This window comes from Protobothrops mucrosquamatus, unplaced genomic scaffold (genome assembly GCF_001527695.2).
Source record: "Protobothrops mucrosquamatus isolate PMUCROS unplaced genomic scaffold, P.Mucros_1.0 scaffold234, whole genome shotgun sequence".
NCBI lineage: Eukaryota > Metazoa > Chordata > Lepidosauria > Squamata > Viperidae > Protobothrops > Protobothrops mucrosquamatus.
In genome coordinates this window covers 166168-186524 of record NW_015386585.1, presented here as the reverse complement: position 1 = coordinate 186524, position 20357 = coordinate 166168, and the positions used below count along the sequence as shown (strand labels likewise).

The 20357-nt window shown below is 37.3% G+C and overlaps 1 protein-coding gene across 1 annotated transcript in view; it reads right to left on the bottom strand.

The window, feature by feature from the left end:
• Positions 1–20357, bottom strand: part of FSTL4 (follistatin like 4) — a 201362-nt gene that overhangs the window by 44495 nt on the left and 136510 nt on the right. The window contains exon 5 of the mRNA XM_015814277.2: positions 595–715. Within this exon, the coding sequence (XP_015669763.2) occupies positions 595–715 (121 nt within the window). The remainder of the gene's footprint in view (positions 1–594; positions 716–20357) is intronic.

Here is a 20357-nt window from a genome sequence, read left to right as displayed (position 1 = left end):
ATTAAAACCAAATTTTACTCTAAGAACACTGAATTTATTCTCTGCTAGCTACCGGTAGAAACAGGGCAAGATTTTTTTATGTGGTCCTCCTTTGCATAAGGAGTACTAAAGCATGAAATACTCTAAGATGCTTGAAAGCTTGCTGTATTGCTTTATCACCCTCGTCAATTATTCTGCTGGAATAATGCACAGAACATAGCTATGCTGAACCCTCCAGCCGTTGTGGCTACTTCACACCCTCACACAAAATAGACCAAGAGATTTGCACAACTATTTGTTTATTTACAATCTTTATTCCATATTTTCATAACTGTCACCTCCAAATATTTTTGTTACAGTAACAAAAGACTAACAAATGAACACACACATACATACAAATACACAACACACACACACACACACACACACACACACACACACACTCCCCTTATATTTCTTCTTGTGTATTTGTATTCTACTCTAGAGAAATTAACTAAGAGATATCTTCCCATTTACAACTAATACTAAAATGATACAATATGGTGGGCTTTTTTGCTACTTTTGTAAGAAAAAATAGTAATGTTCAGCGAATTGTCATATGTGCCATTTACTAACCATTCACCTGAAGAATGTGGGTCTGATACAATTCTTCATAGCCATAGGCATGACACGTGTAATTGCCCATGTGAATAGTTGTTACCTTGGTTATGTAGAGAGAGTCATCTTCTCCAAAATCCTGTAAATAAACAAAAAAGAGGGTGGGGGAAGGAGAAACCTCTCATTTAGCAAATGTGTTTGAAATGCTGCAAGAAACTAAGCTAACACTGGTTGCTTTGACAGTTGCTCTCCACTCTGAATTGCATTTTTAATATGTTTAGATTCACTGGCGAACAGAATAAGAGGCCACATGCAAATACCAAAATGAGAAAAAAATATCACAACTTAGTACCACCTTCTGATTTCTAAAAAAAAGCATACACACATAAAATTCAATATGCTGAGTCTATAATGAAAAATTTGACAAATTACAAGGCAAACTACTCTGGGGGGCAGCTTTAGTCTACGGAGACTGGAAATGAAAGCTCCATGCATTATCTATTAAATGAAGTACTTGAACTGGCCTTCAATTATCTGAAAAAATACATTTGTAAATGGATTTTTCCATCCCTTTCTCCCTCAAAATTAGTAATGAAATAGGGATAAGGAGGTTATTTCTCTTTTAAACAAAACCTTCTGATTTTTAATTACCTATATTATGGCTTATCTCGTTTGGGGAAAAAAAATCCTTCCTCCTTACTTGGGTTGCTTATTGTATAATTTGGAATGATAATTCTGCTTGAGAAATTGAAATATTTGTGAGATTTCAAAATGCGGGTATGTGGCCTTATCACTTTGTTCCAAATGATGCTATACAAGCTCCTATATTGATGAATAAACACAGGCAGCAGCTGTTTTTCTATTTTCATTAGTATGCAGGAATTGGCTGTGCTGAATTGCTTATACTTTTATACACCACCCACAACAATACATTTAAAAACCATACTTAATTAGCTTGAAGAATTATCTTCTGGTTTTAATTAGCTTAGGGGATGACATGTGCAAAATGTACCCTTTACATGCAGAGCTTTCATGCTGAAAAAGAAAATGTTTTTCAGACACAAAATAATAACACTGTTTTTACTTCTCAGTTCCAAGAAAGGAATTCAGGATTTCCAGAGCTGATACATAGAATTACAGGATGTTAGAGATGAAAAAGGTCTTAGTAGTCATTTAGTTCTACCTTCTTGGTCAACGACAGAATCCTGCAATTCATTATCTCTGACAAATGGTCAACCCTTTGTTTTAAACATCTCCCTAAATCAAAGTCTGCCACCTTCCAAATCTGATATAGTCAGTTTACGGTGAAAAAAGTAAGGTTCTACATTTAGGCAAGAAAAACCAAATGCACAGGTATAGAATAGGTGATACCTTGCTCAATAGTAGCAACTGTGAGAGGGATCTTGGAGTCCTAGTGGACAATCACAGCTGCAGCTGCCAAAAAAGCCAACAGTGCTAGGCTGCATTAACAGAGGGATAGAATCAAGATCACGTGAAGTGTTAATACCACTTTACAATGCCTTGGTAAGGCCACGCTTGGAATACTGCATCCAGTTTTGGTCACGACGATGTAAAAAGATATTGAGACTCTAGAAAGAGTACAGAGATGAGCAACAAAGATGATTAGAGGACTGGAGGCTAAAACATATAAGGAACGGTTGCTGGAATTGGGTATGTCTAGTTTAACGAAGATAAGGAACACTGATAGCAGTGTTCCAATATCTCAGGGGCTGCCACAAAGAAGAGGGAGTCAAGCTATTTTCTAAAGCACCTGAAGGCAGGACAAGAAGCAATGGATGGAAACTAACCAAAGAGAGAAGTAACCTAGAACTAAGAGACTGGAGAGCCATTTGTCTGAAATGGTATAGGGGGTTGGACTAGATGACCTCCAAGGTATCTTCCATCATCATCGTTGTTGTTGTTGTTGTTGTTGTTATTATCAATGAACTTACGGTATATAGCAATAGCACTAAGCCTTATATAATGCCCCATAGCACTTTACAGCACTCTCTGGGCGGTTTACAATGTCAGCATTATTTTCATATTGCCCCCAACAATCTGGGTCCTCATTTTACTGGCCTAAGAAGGATGCAAGACTGAATCAATCTTGAACCCCATCAAACTTCAGGCTGTGGGCAGAGTTTTCCTGTAGTACTGCATTCTAAGCACTGTGCCACCAGGGCTCCCATATAAGTAGTCTTTTCAATTTGTGAAGCTGTTTCCATTTTTATTTATTTATTGTGTATTTGTTGCACTTCTATGCCATTTGTAGTACCAAATTCCAGGTGGAGTAAAGCCTTTTGAAAAGGGGCTGTATTAGGCAACTTTCTGTATCATGCTTGTTCCCAACGTCCCATAATTGCATTGCCAAATTGGGAGGGGTGTGCAATTTGAAATGGATCACATTAGTCTGGAAAGTTCATATGTGGTTGGCTGATTTTCAGATATAGTCTGCCAAATAGTTTTCCCGCAGTTATTCCCTATTTATTTACTTTGCTTGTTTGATTATATTATTCTTATTCTTATTCTTATCCTTATCCTTAATAATAATAATACTAATAGTAGTAGTAATAGTAATAGTAATAATAATAATAATAATAATAATAATAATAATAATAATAATAATAATAATAATAATAATAATAATAATAATAATAATATCATCCACATTCTGGATTCCAGTCCTATTCTGTGGAAAAACAAAACATAGTATGCCCATATAATAGTAGGCTTCCAGTTGCAATTCAAATTGCTGATTGACATCCTTACAGATCTACATTTATGGGCCCAGGTTATTTGTGGGAATACCTCACCCTAATGGCTTCAATCTGTATCATCTGATCTGGCAGAGCTCTAGGTCATCTGGATGAGACAATATCACCTTGCGGACCTTAGGAAGTATGCCTAATTTGTCATGTTGCCTGTCTTATTGAACACACACACACACAGATCACCCAAATATGGACAGTCTCAGCCTTTCAGGAAGCCATAGAAACTTTGTATTTCCTCCAGGATTAGTTTGGGAGCTCTCATGGTGAAATATGAAGATGTTTTATATTTCTAATGAGAGGACCTTGAACTGGGTTTTGTTTTGTTTTATGGGTGATATTTTTAATGGTATATTCACTGCCCAGATAAATAGGCAGCTTTCCAAATTTGGTAAGCAAACAAACAAGTCTGTTCATTCCTCTGTATGACAGGCCTTCTTGCTTTCTCCTAAATCTTCTGTTAAATCTTTCCCCTAATTCTTCAGATTAAATGTACACAAGTCCTTAAACTGTTCCAGAATCTCCCTCTCCACAATGTTAACATGGTTTGACATTTGGATCTGCCAGGTACTTTTCTTGGACATTTATGCTAGTTAGTAAAATTTAAATGAACTAGTGTAATTTTTCATACAGTTACATCGGAGACATCGCTACCAAGTGACTGAGAAAATTGGATGTTGAAAATAATTTTGTGAAACTCGATATGTTAAGTCATCATGTTATGTAAAGCTATATAAAGTCTTCACGGTTCACCTGTTCTTAAAGCATGAGTCAAAAAATAGTAAGTATTTCAATTGTCATCTTAGATTCCAGAGTTGTTAAAAGCTATTGAATAATCTTATTTGATTATTTTTTTCAAAAAGGCATAGGAAATTCCTTCATATTCTTATCATATATACATAAAAAGCAAACCATAGAGAATCACAAAATTATTCTTACATACAATAGGCCCTAATATAGGTAGTCCTCAACTTACGACAATTGAGCCCAAAATTTCTGTTGCTAAGTGAGACAGTTGTTAAGTGAGTTTTGCCCTATTTTACGACCTTTATTGCCACAGTTGTTAAGTGAATCACTGCAGTTGTTAAATTAGTAACATGGTTGTTAAGTGAATCTGGTTTTCCCCATTGACTTTGCTGGTCAGAAGGTCTCAAAAAATGATCACATGACGCCAGAACACTGTAACGGTCATAAATAAATGCCAGTCGACAAGCATCCAAATTTTGATAATGTGACTGTGGTGATGCTGCAATGGTTGTAAGTCTGAAAACCAGTCTTAAGTCACTTTTTTTAGTCCCATTGTAACTTGGGTCACTAAATGAAGTATTATAAATCAAGAACATACTTGCATATGTTTATCAATGGATAAATGGGACAAATATGTGTGTGTACGTATGTATGAGGACAATTCGGAAATAAACCTCTGTTTGGTTATCAATGACAGACACTCGCAGATACAGAATTTTTATTATACGCATTAGAAAACTACAACATTACATTACTTTTTGACATAATCGCCATTCAAACTGAGGCACTTGTCATAACATCTTACAAGATTTGAAATTCCTTAGTAGCAGTCACTCAGCACCAAAATCTGGGCTATGGGGGGGTTGATCAAAAACATCCCAACGGAACTGCTTCAAAAGTTTTTGGGTGCATCTAGAGGTATGTGGGCGAGCTTTATCGTGAACCAACACCACACCGGAAGTGGTGCCATAGAAAATCCCGCCAAATGTGAAGACGCCAGAGGAGTACTGCTAGCGAAGTTCATGGACCGTGATTCAACCATCAATTCAGAAATCTACTGTAAAACATTATGAAAGCTCAGACAAGCCATCCATAATAAGTGTCGGGGCATGCTGACTTCCTGTGTGGTGTTGGTTCACGATAATGCTTGCCTGCACACTGCTTTTGGATTCTTTATGCCCATCTCTCTGTCACGTGACTCTGGGCGCTTATAACATGATAAAACAATATTATAACACATTAAAAGATTAAATACAATATTCAAATATTCAGTCATTTGAAGAGCTCTATTTCCATTCAAATGAACATGTGAAAAGTTTCTCCTTTGGCACAGGGGTAGATATGCAGAGGGTGAGTCCAGTATTCACAGCCCTAGTCCACTTTACCATTGTGCATTGATTCAGATGTTAATATAGCTTAAACATTTGATGGCAGCTTGAGAGTGTTGTTTCACAGAAATGATCAAATATTAGGAGCCGGAGAGAATTATTCAGTGAACCCCAGAGGAACTTTGTTTTTTCCTATTTCTAGACCAGTATCTTAGCCTCCTTACTATATTGGCTTTGCAAGGACAAGTTTTTTTATATAAGGGTATGAGTTCAATTCTACAACTCCTGAGATTGCATGTGGATTATTCTGGATTAAAAATTATAGGTAGCAAATATCCTATACGCAGTTTTGTGGATAATCAGAATCGGTGTGGCTTCTTCACTAGTTTTGAACAAGAGATCAAAATGTATCCTAGCCCAGACAAATTGAGATAAGGATGATTTTGAATCCTTACATGATTACACAATGCCATCACATATTATTGTGTTCCAGTTCCGAAGTGTTGCATGTGTGCAATTGTCCTTTAAGATACATATCAACATTAAAGTTCTAGTTAAAGAATCCCAGGAAATGGGAACAAAATCTACAGATTTTTATCCATTCATAACCCTATGCAAAATCTGTCCTGTCTAGCATTATATACAGTAAAATTGCTTATGGCTTAGACAGAATCCTTATTTTTTCAGAAAATCGTGCTCCTGTATTCCTTCAATGACATATTCTTATAGTGTCAGATGGCAAACTGCTCCTTTCTTTGGTTTGCTTCACTTTTTCTTCTCTGAAATAAAAGCTTGTATCCTCTGGCGAGTTGCTTTTACACTTTACAAATACCTTTGGAAAAAATATTGCTGAAATGATCCCAAAATGCTTTCAAGCTTTGTAAGTTTAAAAACTAGCGTTCCAGATTGATCTCGGCTAGCTTTTGTATTCTGTAATCCTTTAAACCTCTGCAATCCACAGACAATTTAAGAAACAAAACTATAGCTGGCTGGCTGTCAAATATCTTTTCCATATCACATTTCCTTTCATGATTCCTTGCAGATATTTGTTTTTCAAAAGCAGTATTTGTAATATCCTTCTCTCTCTCTCTCTCTCTCTCTCTCTCTCTCTCTCTCTCTCTCTCTCTCTCTCTCTCTCTCTCTCTCTCTCTCTCTTTCTTTCTTTCTTACACTCTTTACTTCAAGAATGGATTTACTTCAAGAATGGATCGGGTACCTGACTTTACCAATTGGTGGACCTTCAGCAGGTAAGGTTGCTCAAAGCTTCATTTAACAGCTTCTTATTGGTTTCCCCTCCCAAATTACACATAGCAATGTGGGTCTTCTTGGTGAGGTGCTAATTTATGCCATGACCTTAGCTGGTGCCAGTGGGGTCAACTTGTCTTGCTTTGAGAATAGTGGCTCCCTTGTATCTGCTTCACCTGTGCACAAACTACTTTTGCTGAGCAGAACAATTGGGACACCTTTGCAACTTAGAAATAGCAGGGTTTTTCTCCTAATCAGAGGCTTTGAAGAGCCCAGCTTTTCAGAAAAGTGTGGAATTATTTCTGCTCACTAGTCCAAAAAAAGAGAGTAATTCTCAATCTTCATGAGATCTGAAATGAGTTGGGGCTTTTCCTTTTTTATATTCAGTATTATTTTAAGATCCGGTTGCTGCCATGGGAATGGGGTGAGCTTCTGTCACTTACTTCAGCTCCTGCCAACCTAGCAGGTGAGAAAGCGGGTGAGTAGATAGATGGGTACCACTTTGATAGGCAGCTTAATGGGGACATGAAAGGAGGTCTCAACTGGGTTTCCCCTGGACAATGGAGATCTCACTGGCTAATCCTTTCAACCCAGAAGTGCTTTGCTTCTCCCGATACAACTGTAATAGTAGTATTCTTTCATACAGGAGTTCAGGTTGGCAAGCACAGGTCTTCCTCCTCCTATTTTTTCTCTTTGGAAACATTCCTGCAAGATAGATTTGATTGAGAGATCAATAATTGCCCCCCTGTCCAGCTGAGAATGGAGTAGAGCCAAGGTCTATCTGTGCTCCCAGCCAAACAACCTGAACCACTACACTGATGATTTATTTTTAAAACTATACAAAATCTATTTTGGGTTTTGAGAATGGAAATAAATAACACTTGTAATACAAAACCTTGTTTAGATTTTGCATTACAGCTGTTCATTATTTCATTCTCACAAAATCACTGTGGCAGTGATTTTCAGTGCAAACGACACTGAGAAGATTGGAGGACAAATGTGGGTAAAAGAAAGAGATGGAATCAAATGTACAGGTGTAGAATAGCTGGCACCTGGCTTAATAGTAGTAACTGTGAGAAAGATCTTGAAGCCCTAGTGGACAATCACTTAAATATGAGACAGCAGTATCTGCAGCCATCAAAAGAGCCAACACAGTGCTAGGCTGCATTAACAGAGGGATAGAATCAAGATCACGTGAAGTGTTAATACCACTTTACAATGCCTTGGTACAACCACATCTGGAATGTGCATCCAGTTTTGATTGCCATGATATAAAAAAGATGACGAAACTCTAGAAAGAATGCAAAGATTATCAGGGACTGGAGACTAAAACATATGAAGAAAGGTTGCAGGAATTGGGTATGTCTAATTTAATGAAAAGAAGGACTAGGGGTGACATGATAGCAGTGTTCCAATATCTAAGGGACTGTCACAAAGAAGAGGGGGTCAACCTATTCTCCAAAGTACCTGAAAGCAGAACAAGAAGCAAAGGAGAGAACCAACCTAGAACTAAGGAGAAATTTCCTAACAGTTAGAACAATTAATCCGTGGAACAGCTTGCCTCCAGAACTTGTGGGTGCTCCAACACTGGTGGTTTTTAACAAGATATTGGACAGCCTCTCATCTGAAATAATATAAGGTCTTCTGATTGAGCAGAGAGTTAGACTAGAATACTTCCAAAGTCCCTTCCAAATCTTTTATTCTGAATCTATAGAAGTTTGACGGAGTTGATGTGGGCCACAGATACATCATACTATTGTGTTTCTACATTATTCTGAATGCTGTTTTGTAACAAAGCTGCTAATGGAGAATACTCCTATTAGAAGAGGAAAAGTGGACATTACTGACCTGAACAAAAGAAAATTGAAGCTGTGGGTGCATTCATGATATATTTTCCCATTGCCCTTCCTTGGAATTATCATGGATGAGTCTGCATGAATCTTTTGTTTCATAGTAAGGGTTATATCTCCTCCATAGAAGTAGAGGTTTCATCTGAGTTATACCCCGCTGTCCTACCTTAATATTTTCCTTACTAAAATTGGCTTTTAACATTGGATAAATGCATATTTAAAGGGTGACATGAACGGTTTTGTCAGATTATAAATACATTTATTTATATACGTTTCTATTAGCAGTCATTACCAATAATTGCCAAGTTAATGGCTGAAATTTTAAGAGCATCAGAGCACATTTGATAGGAAACATGGCATGCAAAGGAGGAAGAATATGATCTAGTTTGCTGAACTGAAAAATCTACATCTCAGCCACGCAGAATTTGTCTGAAATTCTTTTAGAAAATGATTAGCAAAACTTGAAGGACCTTTGTACTCTAAAACAATTTTTTGTTCCAATTTCTAAACTGCATTTCCACCACTGCGTTGATCACTTATTAATCATTCTGTGATGTGACTAGAAATGGTATGCTGGATATTTTAAATCTAAACCATTTCAAATAAGAAATGCTCCATTGAGGTTTAAAAAGAAGTTAAAGATGATACTGCTTTTTGCATTAAAATTTATTAGTGTAACAGACAAATATAAAAGTGTTGGTACATTGTTCCAGAAGGTAATACAAGGTAAAAGATATACAAACTGTAAAATTTCATAAAATCAATATAAAATAGAACTATTCACAATAAAATGAAGGCAACGGATTACTACCTTCCCATACTTTTCGCTTCTCCTTACAAAAGTATGGTACCAGATAAACTGAATTTTATTACTTGGTATGAGATTTTTTTTTATCTGCCAGTAGACAGTTTAATTAAAAGTAATCTGGAACAATTATTTATTTCAATTTATAAGGCTGGGCCAACTGAAAAATGATTGGCGTATAATTAAAATCAGTACAATGCCTAAAAATAAGAAAACAATTCCAAAAGAACAGCATGTAATGGAGGAAACTCGTATCATAACCAAAAGATTTCAAGTGTGCACAGGACCAAGTTAACATGGAGTTTGGGGAAAACAGCAGGTTTTTTTTCAGAATATCTAAAGGCTTGTAAGGGGGGGGGCAGATGGTACAATAGAGAATGTGGATTTCCTAGGATTCATCAGCTGATACTAACTAAACAATGGGACATAAACTGTACCCACCCAGCCAAAACCTGCAGGTCAGGTAGAAATAATGGCAGACATGGCTTTTTTTTAATTAGAAAGACAACCATAGTGCTACAAGTGTTCTTACAGAAGTGAACATACAGAATGATATAGACCAGGGGTGGGCAACCTTGGCTCTTTTATGACTCATGGACTTCAACTCCCAGAATTCCTGAGCCAGCCATGCTGAGGGGAAAGGGAGAGCTTTCCAAGCTGAGCCAAGCTGGCTCAGGAATTCTGGGAGTTGAAGTCCACGAGTCACAAAAGAGCCGAGGTTGCCTACCCCTGATATAGACAGTGGTGGGATTCAGCCGGTTCGCACCAGTTTGGCAGAACCGGTAGCTAATTTTTTGTTGCCCAGGCCCAGAATGGACTTCCGGAAGCAGCATCCACACAGAGAACTGGTTTTTCACATATTTGAATCCCACCACTGCCTATAGCAGACTGATTCTGTTCCAGTCAGATTTAATCCAACACATATAACAGTGAAATGGCATTTTAGTTGTGTTTGTTAAGATCTTTTGGCAAAAGCAGGATGAAGATCATGTATCCATCTTTTTTATCAAGCATGGTATCCTGCAAGATTTGGGAGCGGGAGCATTGTGTTATACAGTTCTCCTTATTCCTGACCTACAAGGGAAACCATGAGCACAGAGAAAAGGTTAAGTGGAATTGCTTGAATACTGGACTACTTTATGATAGGAATGAAAAGGAACCAATGGGATGGGAAAGCAGAAATGGAAAATTAGAGAAAGGAAGTCACTGAAAAGCACTCATACAAAAATGGGAATGAGGATGACGAACTGAAAAGAAATCTGTTGATGTTTACAAAGGGTGTCACATACTTTATCACAAAGAATGAGTTGTTATTGCAATGGAAGTAAGCATGTATCTCCATTTCCTGAGATACAATCAGCTGTTCAAAAAGCTATAACTGGGACAACTAGTAAGGATCACTCTGTCCACTCTAACTATCGTTACCAATAGGTTGCATAAACAAACATGAAACATGTTATTTAAAAATGCCTCTGTTTTTGGAAAGAACATCTTGCCCTTTCCAGCACAGTGAGGCAGAGAATTGGATACAAGTCAAATTAGAGACTTAAGTGAGTTTTATTAGAATATTAGAAATTGCCCTATTCTGCATTATGTGCAGGATTCATGCTCAGCTGGAGCCCAGCTAAAAACAAGGAGAAAACCTTGTGTTTATGTTAAATGGCAGCGAAGGAAGGAAGAGAATATTAGGTTAAATGACTAACTGGTTTGGGCTAATGTCAGGCTGACCTTGTGATGAGGCCATAAAGTTTGCAAATCACAGTTTCTTGGAAGGGAGAGAGATTTCAAAAGAGAGAATTTCAAATTTGCTGTCTGTTTCACCTCATTTGCAGCAGTTGGTTGATTATGTTTTGTGCAATTTCTTTTATGGAAAGCTCATAAACTTTTTTTTTATGGAAAAGCCTGGCTTGGCAACTGTTTATTTTTATGGGAAAGAACAAAATTAATTTCTTGTACTTCCCACCCTATTCTCAACAATCAGTGCCACATAATAAAAAGGGCTCATTATTCCTTGGCCATCATGATGAAATTTGCCAGAGAATTTGCCTTATGGTAGGATTCATTCCACTATAGTACAGCAAATTCCACTATATTCTGTGTAAGAAAGACAACAAGCATTGCTACTAGTAGTTTTTTTTTTTAAATCAGATTAAAAAGTGTGTAGATGGTCAGTTGATAGATATCTATAATCTTTTTAGCGTGATTATTTCCTACCAAAATACAGAGGATATTTATCTTGATTTTCAGTGTGAGTAATTTTCTCTTTTTCTCCTGTGGCAATTTTCTTTTTTGATATTTATACTCTATGCCAGGGGTGTCAAACTGCCAGCCCGTGGGCCGGTTTCATCATACCGGAGCCGCGCCCACCCCATTGCCAGCAATGGCGAAAAAGCTCCAATACGTTGCGCGACGTCACGTGACGTCACGAGTTTGACATGTCTGCTCTATGCCTTTATGAGGCAAGCTAATTTTCAAATACCCCTCTTCATATTCTGTTGGTGTAAGCAAAGACCAAACCGTTGGCTCCACAGAGTGTCTAGTTTTGCTTTGTGCAGTGGTGACAATGCACACAGGCACTTTTGCTGATACTTCTTTCTGCTTATGTATGAAGAAGGCAGCTGGAGGCTAAACAGGACAAAAAAAGAAAACAACGCTTATTCCAGTGTTTCAGTAACTGGCTGAGTGGATAAGAAACCTTTGCACAGTAATTTTGTCTGGCACATGTGAAATTATCAAATAGAATAAGACCACAGAAAAAGTATCCTGCCACAGGATCCTTCTCCCTGGTTACGTAGGTTGAAGGTGGTCATACAAATGAGAAGAAAGTGGGAAAGAATCATACACTGGTTAAAATAAACAAAAGCAATTCCTAGGAAGAGAATATGTCTAAGGAAAATATTGTAGGCCACAGTTTGCCCATCACCAATTTCCAGGTCACTTGCCATCAGGAAAGCCAACTCCACAACCAGTGAATTCTACAACCCATTAGGTAGGGCAGCAGTCAACAAGCAACAACTATTTTGAATTGGGCTACTAAAATCTGGGGCTCACTGCCATTCCCAGTGTGCCAAATAATCTTCAAACCATTATTAAATGCAGTCTTAACAACAAGACAGCATGGAGCCTATAAGTTGGCTTTGTAAGTGGTTTTCAGGTCCATTGCAAAGGATAGTGCTGACCTATTGATCTAAATACTTTGAAATCAGTATTAGACATGCTAGAAATAGTAGCTAAGAATATTGAGAAAGCATGTACCATGAGAAAAGTAGTGAGATGGTTCATAGTTCCACTTGCAGATTGAGAGTTTCCTTCTTGGGGAATTGTCCCAAAGAAGTCCCCAAACAATTAACAAGCTATCATTCAGCAAATCCAAAAGACAGCAATAGTAATAGGGCTTAGACTTATATACAGCTTTACAGTGCTTTACAGCCCTCTCTAAGCAGTTTACAGAGTCAACATATTGCCCCCAACATTCTGGGTCCTCATTTTACTGACCTCAGAAGGATGGAAGTCTGAGTCAACCTTGAGCCGGTGAGACTTGAACTGCTGAACTACTGTCAGCCAGTAGTCAGCAGAATTAGCCTTAAATACTGCATTCTAATCACTGCACCACCATGGCTCTTCAGTAAATGATGCTATCTTGCCTGGAATAAATTAACCACACATATAATTTATTATGTCAGTCTGGGATTAGTTAATATGTTACATGAGTGTAAAGCCATCATGGTTGAATGTTATAATTTGACTCAGCACTCAGGCTGCTGCCAATCTACTAACTGTAATTTAGCCACCTGTGTTTCAAATCTGAGGGAGACTGATATATAAACAAAATAAAATCCCTGGTTGGATTGAATGCAAAGGTTTTTAGAATTTAGTACATTCCTAGAGTGAGCAACAAAGAACCAGGTAAATTCCCCATGTATCACTCACTATACGAACACATCTTGCTGTGAGGATGTGGTATTTTCAGGTGGCCAAACCTCCCTGCAGGCCTTCCAAATCCGTTTCACTCAGAATATAACAGAGATCCCACCCATCAAGCTCATTTTTGTCAGCAAGTATAGCAGTCAATGGCTTTAAGCAAAGGTTAAGCCAAAGCATATTGGCACCCACTTTCAGAACTGGTCCAGCTATTTCTAAATTCATAGAGCAATTGCAGACAGCTGTAGGAAGGCTTTAGGGAAATGTTGGTGCAGAACATACAACTCATTCATAAGGCCAATTTCAGTCATCCATCACCAACATATTTTAATTCTGTTCAGTATAAGGTTCTGTTTGTAGATCTCCATATGTAATCATAGATCTGTGAGCCTCAAGTAAATTATTATGAAGTAATGGGATTAGGAGACAGGAGATAGAACCACACCTTAAATAGGAGTCTGATGAAAGAAATCTGAGTCCAAAGAAGAGATGGGGGTGGAAAAAGCATCTCAGAAGGGACCCTCCCTAGTTCTCTGGAAAGTAAAGGCAGGGGGAGGCAGACTAGCAGATTCAATTGCTGTAACCATACAATAAAAGCAGTGTTGGCCATGATTCTGATTTTCTGTCTGGACTGTCTCAAAAGATTGACATATGGAACTTGGCCTGAGGAAAGTTCATGTTCTGTTGGTAAGAAAATGCTGTAAATTGTGGGATGAAATGCTATTTTGGGTTGGGCAATTACCGCTTCATCACCTCTCTGATACACTGGATATTCAGTGGTAAAAATTAGCAGAGCGAGCTCAGTGGCCAAGATAACAGGACTGTTAATGCAACTAACCTTTGAGAACTCTACGATGCATTCCCAGATCTACACAAGCCTTCTCTTCCATTTATTTAATGGATATAAAATCTCAATTCTAACAGATATTGATGACATGGCACTTATCTCTCACATCAAGATTGCCTTAAAGAGTATTGGACCGATTGGTTGATTATTGTGAAAAGAAAAGCAAACAAAATGTTTGCTTATGATTTATCCTAGCATCAATCATAAGCAAACAGAGGAAAGTGTCCTTTTGGGTGGTCAATTGATGCCGAACAAACAGTAAAATGCATCTCTTGCAAATAGCTATACATCTCTTTTATAAGACACTTGCATGTGGTACATATCTATCCACCATTTTAGTAACTGCCCAACATATACTGTACTTTCCTTCAACAGGGGAGCTTAGTTCTTGAAGCAGAGAAAATATTAGATATCATTTTCTTCAATGGAATGCCAGTAGAGATGCCCTTGTGATACAGTCACGTTTTCTCTCTGTTTTAAGAAACAAAAAAGTCTCTCCCAGTATCTGGTTTAGATTACTTTAAGAAAGGCTTTTACATAGGTGTCTTTCAGGTTAGGCCTTTAGCAGATAACTAGGGAGATTCTGTAAAGCCCCAATGGAACCAAACCTTTGTTCTTCTACAGCAGCCAAGTGGAGGTCATCATCCACCAATTCTCTATTGTCCTATGAGACAGATATACGTAAGAGATGAGATGTAGAATGATTGAAATTTATTTCTGAATTGTGAATACAATTCTTTCTTAGCAATCTAGGTGCTATTTTTGCTATACTCTCTTTTAAACTCAGAAATAATTTTTTATATTCTAAATTGTAGCATTTTTGTTGTAGTCTGGTAGTTGCTTCTCTTGACTTACGCTTTCAAAGCTTAATATTCTTACTGGGCAAGCTTTTTGTCACTATTTTGTTTGCTTGATTCCCTCCCCTTTGGTGGATTGTTATTTTTAATGTTTTCTTTGGCACTCTTTTCTTTTCTTTCTTTCTTTCTTTCTTTCTTTCTTTCTTTCTTTCTTTCTTTCTCTTTCTTTCTTTCTTTCTTTTTTTTTTTAAACTATGTTTTAAACCTGAAAACCACTTAAAACTAAATACATTTTTGGACATAGTATACCTCCCGCACAGTCCTCATCATATCATTATTATTAGTTGTACTGTTTATCTAATGTCATATGTTCAGTACATTTCCTGAATATTTACGACTTCATTATTTTATCTATTATTTCAATATGTTTTAAATGGATATTTTTTCATATACCTTTCCTTTAGAGAAAATTGAAATGTGAGTATGAAAAGATAAATTCACAGTCTCAAATGAGCAGGCATTTCTCCTTCCTTACTAAGATTCAGAGATGTTACTGAGCAAAGAGGTTTAAAACAGCCCTAGCTTCTCTTTAATTGGAGAATGTTTCCAGACCAGAAGCCCAGTGTACGTGCGGGTATGGTGAGGGAATAGTTCAGTCAGGAAGACTGCAGGGAGCAGAAAAGACTTGCAGCCAACATAACCCAAGCTATGCCTCAAAGAAAAGACCTGCTGAGATAGAGCCCAAAGATGGGGGAAGAGGCCAACCAGCATCTGCAAAGAAGGGGCTGAAGGAAGTCTACTGTGGGCAACAGCCTGGGTGCAGAATTCCACAAACCAGCTCCGGGAAGAGATGACCATAAGTGCTGGGGGTAAAGAGAGGAAAGCACACCACAGATAGGAAAATAGCTATAGGACATAGAGATAGAACATTATAGATTAAATAAGGTAGAAATAATGGTGCAAAATGTAAAGCAATTGGAAGATCATAGAATAAGACAGGAAGTAAGTAAGAAATAGACATAAACATGGAGGTGCAGAATACATAATAAAATTTAAGTTGTATGACAAGTACATACACATTAACTTTGTAAAGTGCAAAAATGACTAGATGGGACAAAGCAAGTCTAAGACTTTGTGTTTGTGGTCTTACCAACTTGAGAAAACCATAACAAGAGGGAATAGGCAGTTCATGCTTCACCTTTTGTAGTTTGCCATGAAAAAAATAGCTTGGCAGTAGGAAGCATCTCTCAAATTTAGTATTGATGTACTTTTATTATCTAGCAATAGCACTTAGTACTTAGTCTTATATACTGCTTCATAGTGCTTTACAGCCCTGTCTAGGAGATTTAAAATGTCAGCATATTGCCCCCCAACAATCTGGGTTCTCATTTTACCGATCTCGGAAGGATGGAAAGCTCAGTCAACCTTGAGCTGGTCAGGATCGAACTCCTGGCAGTCGGCAGAATCAGCCTACAATACTGCATTCTAAGCACTGCGCCACCATGGATCTTTTTATAATCTGTTAGAAATCTATTGGATGAGTTTTTCTTGACAGCTGACATGTTCATGTGTTTCTATTTGGGTTTTTTTTTACAGTTTTATTGTGCTGTTTTTATTGAGTCATTATTGTTAGTTAGTTAGTTTGTTTATTTATTTGATTTCTATAGCCACCCATCTCAGCAAATGACTCTGGGTGGGTCACAATTCAATTTCATGTTCTCCCATCCTGAGTTATGTGTCAGTTGGACAGCTAGATATATCAGAAAAATAAATTAAGATAACAATGTTTTTAACTAATAACAAAATATGGATTTGTGAGAAAATGTGGAAAATGACAACTGTAGCTAGCTTTGTAAACATAAACAAGTTCCTTTGGAGAAGTAATCCAGACCCACAACAAAGAGACTCAGATTGTGAACTTCCAATTCCATTAGTCTCTTATTCTTAAATACCCCACACAGAATAGCCCAAAGGACTCAGAGAAGTTCCCTGAGGATGGGCCTCAGCATGAGTCCGAAAGCTCGGAAGAACAAAACCTGTGGTCCTGGTGACCGATCCATATTGGATCCTGCAACATTATCCTGGGATACATATATTTGCCTTCATTCATTAGTCTCTTACTTCTTAACAATATCCACTATCCACTGGATAGGATGAGGTGATTGTGCGTTGGAAATTTAACTAGGTGTCAAGTTTTTGTTTTTAAAGGTTATGCTTTTAATAGTTTTAATATGGTTTTTATGTTGCCTTACTACTGATATTGTTTTACAATTCTTGATTGGGAGATATCCAGAATTTGGTATAAGATGGACAACCATATACAAGTTTTAAATAAATGAATAAAATAAACTGCTGCTAAAGCATTGGCTTTGCAGTTTCTCAGTCGGTGCTAAGGTGGAAAAAGGACGGTGCTGTAGGCTCTCAGCATCTTTGCTGGGGTAGTCAGGCTGCTGTGCTCTGCTTCCCTTTTCAGCTTCTTTGCTGTTGACTTGCTGAATCTGAATCTGGTTAACATCTCCTAAACTGATAGCTGCTCTCCTCCTTCAGTTGCAATTTTTCCTCCCTGGACTACAAAACACCTATATCTACACGCTCTGGTGCTCTCTGTGTTTTTTTTTTCTTTTATATAACTGAAAACCAAGTGTACTCCAAAGCTCTTCACCCTACTTTAAAACCTCAGAGGAGAAAGTGAGGGGAAGGGGAAGCTATGCTGGCCACAATTTAGCTTTCCCTCCACCAAACAACTATCTTACATTTGGAGAAGTTACAGGCATAGTTAGTCTCTTTCCTAACACTTATTCCCTGTGGACATGCCTTATATTTGCAAGAATGATTCATCCCCTGCTTCTTCATGGAGTACTTAGGTTAAGGGATGCTTTTTGTGAAGAAAGAATTCAAGACATTGGAATTGGTCTTTGAGCAGAAAAGGCAAATTATGGGGGAAGTTTTAACAAGCAGGCAGATGTTTTAATGCGGTATATATTGCCCAAAGTCATGTTGGTGATTGAGGCAGCTTGTACATTGAATAAATAAATAAATAAAAAAATACATAAAATGTTCTGATATGGGGAGAAGTTGCATCATCTCTCTGACCCCTTTCCCTACTATGTACTGCTCCCTTCTGTGTCTTCCTACTATGTCACAAATCTTCTAATTAGTATCAGTCGGTTGGTCACCCTCTACGTGTGACACAGTCTCCAGCATGATATAGGGTAATTTGCCATTTAGACTGAAGGCAACAGTGCTATCCAAAATGGGGAAAATGTAAATGGGAAGGGAGGGAAGACAACAACATAGGCCCCAGGAGCAGGCAAGGCCAACAAGTGGTAAACTTCTGAAATAAAAGCTGAAGTTGAAACATTAGAAATAAACTGGAAAAGTCTATTCAAAGGAGCTGAATGCCCTTCATGAGATCAATTTAGCCCTTGAAGTTGCTTCTATTTCTTCTCTCCAGTGATTTTATCCCATTTCCTGAGAGATGCAAGACTTAAGATACAATAGCTTATTTAACAACATGCAGCTTATGATTTCAATTATCAAGAGAGCCATCATTTTTTACTAGGGCTCCTTCATCATAGAGTAGGAAATGTTGAAAATGCAGAATGAATTTATGAATAAACACATATGAAACTGAGATGGTCCTGAAATAATTTGATCCATCCTTCTTTAGCTGTTAGACATTTCTCTAGTAAACTATACATGCTTAAAAGGTATTTTAAATTTTCCTTTCAGGAAAATGAGAAACACATTAAATTACAAGAGCTTTCCATTATTTATTTTTAAAATCATTTTTGTTTCTCAGGCAGACTATTATATTCACAAGAATGAACAGTAATGAATAACCATTGCATTGAACACTGTAAGGTTGGAGAAAATGTGAGTTGTAAGTGTAATAAAATGTATATATGATTAAAAGTGCTTTCTTTTAAAATGCATCCCGAGTAGCTATGGTATTCATTAGTATTAAATATTATTTTGTTAATTTAGGCAACCTTGAATATTAGGGACAAGGATAAAATGAATTAATTATATGAATCATTCAGATGGTACTTTTGGAAGAGTTATGTGATGAAAATATTCAGGTCTTGGTAGATAACAGAAATTACTATGCAGCTTATAAGTCTCTCATTAAGTAGAGAAAAATGATTAATTTTAATTGCCAGTCAAAATAGAGCACAAAAGCAGCAGGCCACCAAAAAATAAATTAATCTCCTAATTTTAATTTTTGTTCACATTTAGAATTGGTGTTTCATTGCCAAGTATCACAGTCATCAATATTTATTTTGATGCATGTCACATACCTGTCTATCTCTGTTCAGGACAGACATAGATGTGGGGCTTAACAATACTAGATTTTTTCTGCCACAACCTTTTTCTTATTTTGATATTATTTGATGGCTGCCTGTTAAATTTTGATAGAACATTATTTCAATTGAAACACAATGTATGTGTCATGGTTCCAACAGACAGAGACAAATAAAGCAGAACTCCGAAGCTTGCAAATTTCTCAAAGAACATATTTATTAGTTACAAAGTATCAGCACATCAAAAGTGAAACCAAGTCTATTATTAAAAAAAAAGTGAAACCAAGTCTGGAGACACACTTAACAATTCCCCAATACAAAAGTATAGAACTATGCAAGCAACTACGTTCCCCAATACATCTTCTCGGCAGGCTTTTTATGCAATGCCCAGCCTGCAGTCTCGGGAGCAGCTGATGTCCTTGGTTCCCACGGGACAAAATATTAGTTTGACTAGCGAAACACCTGGGCAAACCCCCCCCCCCCCGTTCTATGTGGCAACTGAAAATGAGTAGGAAAAATGGCTGCAGCCATGCTCATTTGTAGAGTTGACAGTATGCTTGTTTAAAAAATGTCCAAAAATGTCTCTAAACTTGTATGTGATTAAATCATGCTAGAAGCAAGGAAATTTTCTTGCAGTTAAAAGGTACAATTAATCTCCTGTTATGCTTCCAATTAACTAAATTGCTAGCCTTATTGTGAAAAGTAGAAAAATGCAATTGAGTTGCTGCTTGAGGCATCCCAAAAGGGTGGGAATAGAAACAATGTAATTAACTGACTTCAACTGCATTAAGAAGCATAGTTTCCTCTTATGCCTTTAAATATATCATTGAGTAATGCAGAATTGGACTTTAGCAGAAGAGAAATAAAGCACTATTTCCAACTGCTGGATTGTCCAACGTGACTTTTAGTCCAATTTAGAAGAGTTAACAGAAGTCAATAGGAGGAACTTACTGGTCTATAGCAGCCTGTTAAAAGTCCTCTCTTTACAAATCAGTAAAGCAGATATATCCTACTGCTGATGTCATCAAGAAATGAATACTAGAACAATTTGATCTAGTAAACAGCAGGAGGAAACGGCTGAATCTGGATCAAAACTGAGCAAAGTTTTAAATCTGATTGTCACCATATTAAATCTGAATCAGGACTGGATCTCCCACACCTTCTTAAAG